Raw genomic sequence first — 12,183 nt, 5'->3', positions numbered from 1 at the left:
TCCAGTAAGTTATTTCTGAGTAGTTGAAGCAGCATCTACTTAAAAACAATTTCAGGTACCCATCCTTTTTTACATTTTTAGTGAAGATATTGACTTTCTATTGACTTTCTATTGAGGCATTCAACTTATATTTTATTATGGAGTTGTATGTTTTTTCAAATAAAACACAAGAGCAGCTTACGGGGAAATACCATTATGTATGGATGCAATTGCATGAAAGAAATTATTTATAAAAGGGCACTGGATGATCAAAGTTTTTAGGGTATCATTCCAGTAACAACTTCTGATCAGATTCAACTCTCCCAGTTGGGTACAAGCTGTGTGGGGTACAAGCTGTATTTCTGCATCCTAACCTTTGGCAGATTATATAATTGAAAATAAAATATATTTTAAATATAAAGGCCAGCTGCTTCATTTGTTCTCTTGAACCTAGACAGTAAGCAGGGACCATAATTTAGTTCCTTTTAAGGATTTGATTCTCAGCTGTTATGTTTCTGCCATGTCATTCTTAGTTTTTGTTCCTAATAGTCATGGAGTGATACTGCATTAAAAAACAAACAAACAAACAAACAAACCACCACATCCATTTTATAAACGTTGGTATTTAAAACCTGAATACTTTCATCCATTTTGGAATGTCTTATACTCTTACACATCTCTATTTCTGATTCTCTTCCATAACTACTGAAGTCTTTCATGTTTTATTTTCAATGGGTAAGGCAAACTCTTGCTTGTGACCTGATTGCTTCTGCAGGATCTGTTACCTGAGCTGCTGCTCACTGTCTCATGCCGATCCAAAAATCCCTAGAGAAAATTTACTGAGCCAAATTTGAATCTGTCAACTGGAAGATACAATCCCTCAATATTCCATTATGAACAACCCATGCAGCCACCTGGTTCATTTTGCAATATACACTTTAATAGGTTTTCTATGCAAAGAATGAGGAAGAGCATTTTTATGCTAAGAAATGTCCTGTCCAATGATTCTTTTCATACTCTGTATGGATGAACAAAGAACTTCCCTCTAGATTTTTTATAAAGTTTCACCAATTAAAATTTATGACAGCTGAGGAACTAGGATTTTATAAAAATTATGTTCAAGGACAAAATTTTAAAGTCTTGAAAATATATCCATATTTTGCCAGAAGATGCTTAAGTTTGGGAAAGAAAAATTAAGGAATTTTTCTGTGAATTTTCATTTTATTACTGGCAATTTCACTTTTGCTAAATAGCACATGTTTACATAGCCACTCTCATTGTGTAAAGAATGTATTTATTTTCATTTTAAATTAAAAGCCTTCATTTTAAAGTAAGGATTTATTAGCTTTACAGTAATTATAACTACTTTAATGCTACAGCAGTCTATATAACTCTACACTTATTAAAAGTGTAATATTACTGAGGATCTGTACATTAGGGCTAAAAACTTTAAGTTTACCAATAGCACTGTAAAAATCCAGGACATAATTTGTATTTTTAATATAAATGAATAATTATAAGTTATATACATAAGTACAAGTGAACTAAAAAAAAGTTTTTCTGTCCTAATAGAGTATTACTCTTTGGCTTGCTGAGCAGATTATAAATTCTATAAAACAATTCTTCCTTTAGTAATAGAACATATAACCACTTTTGCCAATTTTTTTTTGTTTTCCAGATCTCTAGCACCCCTATTTAACAGAAATTTTGCTTATATGGTTGTTACCAGGTTATGATGCATGACATGCCCCTAAACTGTATAATATTATTGTGTTCTTTCAATGGATGTATGGAGACAGGACCCTTTACCAACCCATAGTTTTGACAGACATAAAGGAGAGAAGTAGAATATTTCTGTGCCATACATTTCAGTACCACTTATTATTAATTTCTTCTCTCTTATAGCCCTTGTGCTTAGTATTAAAATTTCCAGTAGTTTTTTTTTTTCCTTTCACCCTAGTTCTCTTAAATGCTAGACATATTTTTGGTGGTGTTTAAAAAAAAAAAATCTTGTTTATATTCTTAATTTTTTCTTTCCTTTTTTTCCCCCTGTAAGCATAACAGTTCACTTAACTAACTGTAACATACTGAAATTCTTAAGATTTTTTTTTTGCAGAACAGTTACAATGTTTACACTTAATGGAAGATTTATCACAGGATGCTGTAGTGCAATGTGACTGCCCCTATGCTTCCACCTCAGTCCCTACATTCCCTTCTGCCCTTAGACCAGGGATGCCAGAATAGAACATGCAGCCACTCCATTTAACAGTCTTAAACCCAAATTTAAGTCAGATGTTAAGGAAGATGTAAGCAAACCACTCCAAATGGGTTTGGCAGAGGTCTGCATACATATATCCTGTTCTGTTGTTGCCCCCTGCTAAGTGCAGAGAAAGGAATAGAACGACTTACAACTGAGGGAACAGATATACAAATGGGATCAAAACAACACTGAAGCAAAATATTTTGTGTATTTGTTGCATGTAAGCCAAACTTACATTTTTACATATTTTTCAAAGTTTTTAAATACATTTTGCTCTCCTAGAATTCCTTTTCTCTGATAAGAATTATTTTTAAAAGTCCTTGCCTTTTTACCAAAACTGGTAAGTTGTACAGAAAATCCTCAGTTTATACATTGTTCTGATTAACAGAGAAATGTCCTGATGCTGTAGGGCAATTCATGATGAATTTAGTTTCTTAATCAGTGACCAACTGGAACATCTCCAAACCTAGTCATCTCTCCTTCCTATTTTCCTCCAAGTGAAATATGTAACTTCAAATTGACTACAATTTTGTCTCTGTTTCTTTTATTTCGTGAACTGACTCTGTCAAACCTTAAGAGTGCAATTCTTCAAATAACCTCTGATTTTATTATGACTTCAGATTCTTGTTCTTCAGGAGATCAGACATGACCATATCTGTGGCTAAAATCAATTGCTTTTAATATAAAAAAAATGAAGCACACCATAACTGATGTTGAACAGAGAAGAAATCTGCAGATTTCTATGAATCAATTCATAATAACAGGTAAGGTTTAGGGAAGAAAGATTTTAGAAACAGGAAGGCCACCAAATAATAAAACAAAGCATCTGGAATAGAAAAGTTTCTGAAATCAAATGCTCAAATGAGCCTAAGGACAGGAACAAGGTACAATAGCAATCAAAGAGGAACAAGTGAGAGACAGAAGGCATGAGGTGAGGCTGTACAGAACAAAAGAGGAAAAAGTAAATGATAAAGGACTGGAATAAACTGAGGACTTGGATTTTCAGCAGTGCCGAGCACTACTGGAAATCTATCTCCTTATTCTTAATGGACTGGTTCATCACAAAATCATTCTGAAATACCTGAAGGATTTATGGATTCACTTATTTAAAAGCAGAAACCTACACAAAAATAACTTTACTTAAAATAAAGGAAGTGACATGTCTAACTAAAGCATCATAAATTTAATTGTCAGGCATGAACGCAAAGACACCAAACCTTAAGAGGAAATAAACATGTTTACTTTCAGCTTGAGTAGCTGAGAAACAGACAAAAAGGTGGCAAAATTCTCTAACTTTATCTAGTGTTCACTGTCTTTTGGGAATGGATAGATTCTTGACGAGTAATAGAAAATTGTTAGTCTTCAAGTATGGCCAATATAGTGACAGTATTACCTTATATTAACCCATATAATTTATATCACTATGGCATAGTACAAGCACACAAACATGGCAGCTAAGAAGGTATTTCTAGGAACCACAGATCCACCATCAAGATTCCAAGAAGTGGCTTGAGTTTATGCTCAGAATTTCACCAAGTGAAACAACTGAGAGATTGAATTTTTAGCAGTGCTTGCACTGTGTGATATTTAAGAATATTAACTCTCAGTTTCTAAACTTAGAATGAAAAAATCTCATTTTGGATTGTTTTCATTCTTTAATTTTTTTCATCTGCAAAATTCATTCCTGTACACAAAATTTCAAGTACCATAAATAATAAAACACATATATGAACAATGAAGCAGCTGAGCCATACAGGGCCAGGCAATAAAAGCTGATGTACACAATGATAAAAATTTATGAAAGCCTATAAAATGCATGAGAAATTTTGCAAATTCACAAAAGCACAAGAAGACAAGTAATAATATAAATCATTGGGAAAAAAATTATATTGAGAAGCATATAAAAACCATAATGTTTTTCCTAAAAATATGTGCCCGAGACATAGCCTAGTGGAAATAATGTATCCCTGTTGATCTTGCCTCACTAGTGTATAAAAAGGACACTCAAGGTGTCTGAATTTCTGCACTTAGCCATATGTCAGCTGTGCAGAAGAAAGCAGACTGTTTCAATCTGAGGCGAGCTTTGCTGAGCACCCACATGTGGTTTCTGGCTACCCATCTACCCTTAGGTCGCTCCCTGGTTATCCTGCAGCTGCTTTGGCAACTGGTAATTCCTGCAATCCAACTATATGGTGAAAAGTTCAACTACTATACTGGAGGATGAGTAACCTTCCAAGTTACTCTTGGAGGTTTCTGGTATTTCTCTTTTATAAAAGAATGATAGTGATACTGTCATTTTCCATACTTTTAGCATAGGTAAATTGCTCTTGTCATTTTGAAAAAACATCAAAAGTACTGTCCCCACCACAAAATGAATACTGGAACAGTTAAGAGACTCCTAGAGCATGCTAGCTATGCTCCTTTTCTGTTTACCAGCTCTGGAATAAATGAAGGAAACAGGTAATAGGATTGCTTTACTCCCAAGAAATCATTGTTATAATTTTTTTCTGGTGCAATCGAAAAACTTGACGAATGCATCTGTTCAAGTTACTGAATAATGCCAACTGCCAGAATTTTTGTCTTGTCTATAGTTAGCTGTTATTCAGGTTAAACTGGCTCTGGCAAACTGAAAAAATATGATTTTTTTTTTTTTTTCAGAATTTACTGTGACAATTTAAGACAATTCTTGAAAACAAGCAGAAGCCATTCTGTGGAACTAGTAAGTGAAATAGAAGACCATTTGCTTCGACACATTTATTCCCTGCCATTTTGTTATTTTATACTTCAAAATTTTACTTCATTATACAGCCTCAGAAACTATGAGCATACATATAAAGTTATTTTGCTTCTAACCTAGGAAAGGAACACTTTCTGTCTTGGGTTAGTAGCATGCTGATATTGCCTCTACCTAATAATGCATTTTGTAATGCCTTAGGGGCAAATTTACCTTTTGAGTTGCCTTTTGTGAAAGAAATCACACATGAAAGTGGCTGGTGATATTACCCAAAGATAAGTACTAGGTTCCCAATTCTATATAAGATACACAGTAATTGATAAAAAACTAGGGCAGCACTTGGACACAATACAATAAATAGCCGTGTTGCTCATTTATAATTATATACCAAGAAAAATAATTTAATCCAACCCAACCTTGGCAAAAATATTATAGAATCATAGAATGGATTGGGTTGGAAGGGACCTCAAAGGTGATCTAGTTCCAATGCCACTGCCATGGGCAGGGACACCTTCCATTAGACCAGGTTGCTCAGAGCCCCATCCAACCTGGCCTTGAACACTTCTAGGTATGGGGCATCCACAACTTCTCTGGGCAACATGTTCCAGTGCCTCACACCCTCACAGTAAAGAATTTCTTCCTAATATCTAATCTAAACCTGTTCTCTTTCAGTTTGAAAACATTCCACCTTGTCCTGTCACTACATGCCCTTGTAAATAGACTCTTGCCAGCCTTCTTATTAGTTCCCTTTATGTACTGACAGGTGCTCTAAGGTGTCCCAGGAGCCTTCTCTTCTCCAGGCTGAACAACGCCAGCTCTCTTAGCCTTTCCTCATAGGAGAGGTGCTCCAGCCCCTCTGGTCATCATTGTGGACTCCTCTGGGCTCGCTCCAGCAGATCCATGTCTTCCCTGCGCTGAGGACCTAAGCGAGAAGCAGTATTCCAGGTGGAGTAGAGGGGGAGAATCACCTATATGTATCACCTATATGTAACATTTCATTATAAACCACTTTTGAAAATCAAAGGTCTCTCTCAACGCCATGTACATGCCCAATTTTTGTCACCCTGACTATGGCAGAATAATTAACTTGGCAGTTTTATGATGAATTTCACTCTCTGTGCCCTTTTCAGGACAATGAAACTCTAACTGTCTTGTCTCATCTTTAAATCACCCCTTCGACTTTTAACCCGGGTGATGGTGAGCACACAGCCCTTCCCAGCGAGGTGAGCCCTGCCGGGGGCAGACACAGGAGTGCATGTGTGCACCCACTGCCACCACACACCTCCCGAGCAGTCCTGGTGCCACAGCGGGAAGGGCAGGCACCTCCCGGGAAGGCCGCAGTGGGCTCTCGCACAGTTTGAGGGCAGCGCCAAGAGGGGATCCTGGTGTACAACAAGCCGTCCATGAGCCAGCAGTGCCCTTGGGGCCAAGGTGGCCAGTGGTATCCTGGCATGCATTAGGAGGAGCAGGTCGAGGGAGGTGATCCTTCACCTCTACTCAGCTGTAGTGAGGCCCCATCTGGAATACTGTGTCCAATTCTGGGCTCCTCGGTAAGAGACATTGAGCTCCTGGAGCAGGTCCAGCAGAGGGCAACAAAGGTGATTAAGGGACTAGAGCATCTTTCTTACAGGGATGGGCTGAGGCAGTTAGACCTATTAAGCTGGGGCCGCGCTGAGAGGCCTCTCATTGTGTATAAATATCTAAAGTGGGGCATCAAGATGGAGCCAGGCTCTTCCCGGTGCTGCCAAGCAACAGGACACGAGGCAAGGGGCAGAAACTGATACACAGAAGTTCCAAATGAATCCGAGGAAGAACTTCTTTACTGTGTGGATGACCGCAAACTGGAACAGACTGCCCAGAAAGGCTGTGGAGTCTCGTTGGAGATGTTCCAAAACCGTCTGGATGCACTTCTGTGCCACGTGCTCTAGGACGACCCTGCTTGAGCAGGGAGGCAGGACCAGGTGACCCACTGTGGTCTCTTCCAAAGTGACCGACCCTGTGATCCTGCGAGGGGCGGGCAGGCAGCCCCACGATCCCGGCGGCCGCGGCTCCCCCGCCCTGCCAGCCCAGGGCGGCCCTGGCGCAGGCGCTGCCCGCGCTCAGCGGGCGGTAGGGGCGATGCTGCCGCCTGCCCAGCTCCCCGAGGTGCCCAGGTCGCTGCCTGTTCCCCGTCGGCGCTGCCGGAGGTGCGGGCGGGCCGGGGCCGCGGTAACACGAGGCCGCACAGCCCGGGACGCTCGGCGGGACGGGAGCGGGCGCGGGCGGCGGGCGGGACGGGGCGGCGGGCGGGGAAGAGCAGCGCAGGGCGAGCAGGCGAACGCTGGAGCTGCTACATCCGGGCTACGGCGGCGGCACCTGCTGCGGCGGGGGCCTCGGTGACATTGGGGCTCGGCGGCCGAAGGGGGAGGCAGCTGCGGAGCCTGCAGAGAGCGAGATCTTCGCGGTGCCCGCTGCCACCGCCACCATGCTGCGTGTCATCGTCACCCACGCCAAGAAGCACCCGGCCGTGAGTGCCCGGCCAGGCCCCGGCCCTGCGCCCGCCCTCCCCTTTCGCCGCTCGGTGCCCCTGGCCCCGCCGGCCTCCCCTTTCTCGCCCACCCACTGCTGGGATTCCTGTGGATGCCGGGCCGCTGGGCGGGCAGACACGGCCAGGTCCCTTTTGCCTCCGGTCTGTCCGGCCTTGCTTCTGCCGCTAGGCTCAGGGTGGCTCCTCCGTTCTCACTGTGCATCCCTCTGCCCTCAACGCCCCCACTCCCATGTTTTTACTGCATGATCGGAGAACAAGCGGTAGGGGCTGTTTTGGCAGTGGAGGGTTGGATGTTTGTCTTTCAGAACCTCGCTGTTGCAGTATTTTTGGTTTGGTTATTCTGCATGCAGCAGTATTTTTTTCATTCATGCCTTAGCAGGTGATGGTTCCTCTGTGATCTGGGGGATGTACCACACACATGGAGCTTATGCCAGGGATTTAGAGGGCCATGTGTTATGTCTTGCAGTGTGTGAGCTTGTTCTTTAGTTTGCCATTGTGGAAATCAGTAATGCTGTGTGTTAATACTATTTTGATACATTGTGATATGATATTTAATTTTTTTTTGTCGTTGTTCCAGTTGATCCCTCTGTTTGTGATCATTGGATCTGGTGGCATTGGCGCAGGCCTGTATCTCATGCGCTTGGCAGTGTTCAACCCTGAAGTCAGGTATGTATACAGTAATTAAACAGTAATTCCCAGTGCCCAGTCCTCTTGCTGCATATGTTAGACTTCACTGCCTTGATTTTTGTGTTCCTGGAGGCCTTAATGTCTTGGTCCAGTACCTGTGACACTGTGTGAAGACTCCTTTAATTTAGAGATCAGTTAACTAACTGATATTTAGATACTGTATGATATTTAGAAACTGCTAACGAAGGACTATGCCTTTTTCTGTGGAAACTTGTTTGGATGTGTGACTCCGTAGCCTAATAATCACAGTACACATGCAATTTTTTTGTGTGTATTTTGAAGATAGTCTGATTCTCTTAATATGCTTTCATATCTTGCATTTCTTTCAATAGCTGGGACAAGAAAAATAACCCAGAACCTTGGAACAAAATGTCTCCCAGTGACCAATACAAGGTAAAATGAGAAATACAGATTTTTAGGAAATAAAATGTCAGAAGTGTAGCCTGTTTGTTTAGGATGTTTGGTTATATTGGAAAGTAACTGCATGAGTGATGTATTTCCTCTGCTGTGCAACATTTGTTTTGTCTCTAGAACTCACAGCAGAGAGGTTTGAGTTTGAGGTTAAAACTTTCCTAGTGTTGGTTGATAATGGAGTCTGTATGAAAGCAGTCATATATATATATATATGTATATATATGTATGTATATATATATATATATAGCGCTGTAAGAAAAAGAGGAGCTATATGTGAGAGGAAGAATATACTAACTCATAATACTAAGAAATAAACTACAGGGAGAGGGACAAAACTTCAGAAGTTGTGACCTAAAGCTTTCTAAGGTCTAACCTGTTGGCCTTTACTCATGAGAAGCACTGCAGGAAAGTGTCAGTGTTTAACAGAAACACTAATTCAGTTCTCCAGTTGACTGTTTGAAAACAAAACAATTGTAAGTAACTGGATGCAATAGAAATATTCTTTAACTGATATTCCGGTTATTTCATTGAACTAATGAGGAAGCATGCAAAGAAAATCTACAAAAATCATGGAATCACAGAATCATTTAGGTTGGAAAAGACCTTTTAAGATCATTGAATCTAACCTTTGACCAAACACTACCTTGTCAACCAGACCATGGCAATAAAGTGCCATGTCCAGTCTTTTCTTGAACATATGCAGGTATGGTGACTCCCCCACCTCCCTGGACAGCCCATTCCAATGCTTGACAATTCTTCCAGTGAAGAAATTGTTCCTGATGTACAACCTGAACCTCCCCTGGCACAGCTTGAGGCCATGTCCTCCTGTCCTGTTGCTTTTTGCATGGGAGAAGAGCCCAACCTCCACCTTGCTACACCCTCCTTTCAGGTAGTTGTAGAGAGTGATAAGGTCTCCCCTGAGCATCCTTTTCTTCAGACTGAGCAGCCCCAGCTCCCTCAACCACTCCTCATATGGCTCACTCTCTAGACCCTTCACCAGCTTCGGTGCTGTTCTCTGGACATGAATCATGTTTTAATCATGTTTTACAGAAGTGCTGTTTTAGTAGATTGCTGTTAAGAATATTTGAAGATTATTCTCAAGCTACTTAAAAATCAAACCTAATGTGTTTTCAAAGCTAGTGTCTCTTTGGTACCATGTCTTACTATTCCAGTCATTGAAATAAGCAAAAAAACCCCTGTTCTTCATAATAAAATATATTGTTGTTCCCTTAAAAGTCCAGGAAGAACATAATACTTTGTTTTCGTTGCTGCTTCTGGAATGTCGTAGTTTCTTAAATATCTAAATTAGGCAAATTCAGCATAGTGCGTAGCACAAATTCTTTTAAAGAGTGCGTGCCTTGTGGAGCATTCCCCTTCTGCCTTAGCATGCAAACACAGCCTTGGGGTTTGCCATATTTGGGTGTGTGTATCATTGGGGATTTTTTTTTCCAAATCTGCACTGTGGGAAGTGAAAAAGACAGATGCTCCAAACTGAGGTTGACTGTTTAGTAAAATCTTCTGGTATAAAAAGTTTTAGCTTTTGATGAGATTGTTTTTCTGTTATAAACTTCACTTTGTTATATTAACTTCCTGAGCCTTCTCAAATAAGAGTCGAAGACCTAATCATTACTGTAGGAGTTTCACAGGAAGCTGTAATTTGAATGTGCTGTAGGTTGTCTTGTTTTCTTTAAAAACGTTAAACAAATTTAAAATTGTGCATAATTAAAAATAATCAAGCTAATAGTTAAGGATTTCTTTTTTTTTTAAGGAAAACTATAACATCACATGCTTGATATTAAGTCATGTGGGGAGGCCAAAATCTGCCTTTAGCCTGTAAATTCATTGTGCTCAGTGCTATTTTTGGTTATTTTGAATTGCTTGTAATAAGATCCACTTATATTAATATAAACTGAGCATGTGATCTGTTCTTTACTTTCATTCTTCCTTGTCATCCTTTGCAGTTCTAGATGCAGCTACTTAAACCAAACTTGGCTTTTGCAAACTTGTCTCTAAATGTTCCCTTGTGGCACTGTGTGTTCACATACAGCAGTACTGTAAGAAGTTCCTCTGAATGGACTTCAGATTCTTGGGGGTTAAAGAAGAAACACTGTGGGTTTTCTCTAGTTAAAGACATGAGCACTGCCTCATTTTAAATGAAGAACTTCTAATACCAAATGGAGAATTAAAAGTTACTGCACATGAAAAGTTTGTATTTATTTACTTATTATTGTCCAGTTCACAGACTCAAAATATGATTTCAGTTTCCTGACATGAGTTCAAATGATGCATATTTTTAGTAAATACCAGGGAAAATGGGTAGTCAAGCTTCTTAACTAACTTTTTTCCCCTTCTATTTCCTAGTTCTATTCGGTTAATGTAGACTACAGTAAACTGAAAAAGGACCGCCCTGACTTCTGAAAACACACTCATGTCCATAAGCTGCACAGAAAGGTCTTCCGGAAGCCGTCCGCACAGTTGTCATGCTTAATCATCCAGGAAATAATCAAACTTGCCTCACGCAGCACTAGGTCATGTTTAAAACTGTTTTGTTGAGGCTTAATAAATGTTTGAAACTTGAAGTGTCTGCTCTTTCATTTTACAAAATGACAATATCCTCCTGTTAACAGTTTTTGCTGTATGGTGTGTCAGATAGTAAACGAAAGTGAATTCATTTCCTCAAAAAGAAAGCAGAGTTGTTTGGATGGGCTTTATATTTAGTCTGTTGACTTCAGAGAAATAATTGCATATTCGTGCTGTTATACCAAACTAGAAGAACTTGAAAGTACATATTTATATATGTGTGTGTATAAATATATGTATATATATATTTGGTTTTAATTGCACCTGAATTTATCTACTTGCCACTTTAAGAAATTTTGGTAGCAGAGAAGTCAATGCCAAGAAGTCATTATCCAGCAGGGAGGCAACAGATTTTGCCATATATTGCTGGAAAGAAGGAAAAAAAAAAAGGCCAAGCTCTCTCCAAAAGCTTTTATTTCTTTTCTTTTGTTTGTTTTCTGAAGTCAAGCAGGTTTCTTAATAAACAGGAAGACAACTTTCAATATATAAAAAATAAAATTATAAACACATACTCAAGATTTCCTGTGGATCACAGTTTTAAGGAAGGGATGCACACAGCAGAACAGGGTGCAGGTTTCGAGAAATAATTGGCTACTGATGTAAGAACTAAAGTACCTTTAGGAAGGGCAAAATCTTCTACTTCGTACTTGGCTGAGTCTTGCTACAGGAAGACTAAAAGAAAATACCCTGGCAAGTCTGTAATTAATGGTACATTCTTTGTGCTTTTCTATGAACATCTGGCATTTCCTTGGATAAGGGATATAATTCTGGACTATGGCAGAGTACAGCTGTTGGTATCTTGAAATACTTCAAGTAGACTCTAAGAATGTAGGTAACAATAGGAGCTGCTATAAATAATAAGGGTAGAATCAAAGAAATCAAGGAGCAAGAAAAACTGTTCTGTGGTAATTGCAAAATAGCTTGTGCGAAGACTTCATATTTTGTATGGAAAAATCTTGCAGGTAAGTTGATGGGGTTTATTTGGTAGCAGTTCAGGTTATC

The 12,183-nt window shown here is 39.8% G+C and overlaps 1 protein-coding gene across 1 annotated transcript; it reads left to right on the top strand.

The window, feature by feature from the left end:
* The first annotated feature begins 7,312 nt into the window (after positions 1-7,312).
* On the top strand, positions 7,313-11,180 carry NDUFA4 (NDUFA4, mitochondrial complex associated). The gene is made up of 4 exons (XM_017830367.1): positions 7,313-7,479; positions 8,078-8,166; positions 8,520-8,580; positions 10,963-11,180. Exons 1-4 carry the CDS (start codon positions 7,438-7,440, stop codon positions 11,017-11,019), a joined length of 249 nt encoding a protein of 82 aa, XP_017685856.1. The 5' UTR covers positions 7,313-7,437; the 3' UTR covers positions 11,020-11,180.
* The last annotated feature ends 1,003 nt before the right edge of the window (positions 11,181-12,183 follow it).

This window comes from Lepidothrix coronata, unplaced genomic scaffold (genome assembly GCF_001604755.1).
Source record: "Lepidothrix coronata isolate B3197 unplaced genomic scaffold, Lepidothrix_coronata-1.0 Scaffold177, whole genome shotgun sequence".
Taxonomy (NCBI): domain Eukaryota; kingdom Metazoa; phylum Chordata; class Aves; order Passeriformes; family Pipridae; genus Lepidothrix; species Lepidothrix coronata.
Note: the sequence above shows the minus strand (reverse complement) of the source record. Positions and strands in the feature narration are given on the sequence as shown.

Bases quoted from the DNA above. Each gene is read 5' to 3' on its own strand.
- NDUFA4 (XM_017830367.1), top strand. From the start codon at position 7,438: ATGCTGCGTGTCATCGTCACCCACGCCAAGAAGCACCCGGCC. The intron at 7,480-8,077 runs GTGAGTGCCCGG...TCGTTGTTCCAG, and splicing joins ACGCCAAGAAGCACCCGGCC to TTGATCCCTCTGTTTGTGAT. The intron at 8,581-10,962 runs GTAAAATGAGAA...TCTATTTCCTAG, and splicing joins CTCCCAGTGACCAATACAAG to TTCTATTCGGTTAATGTAGA.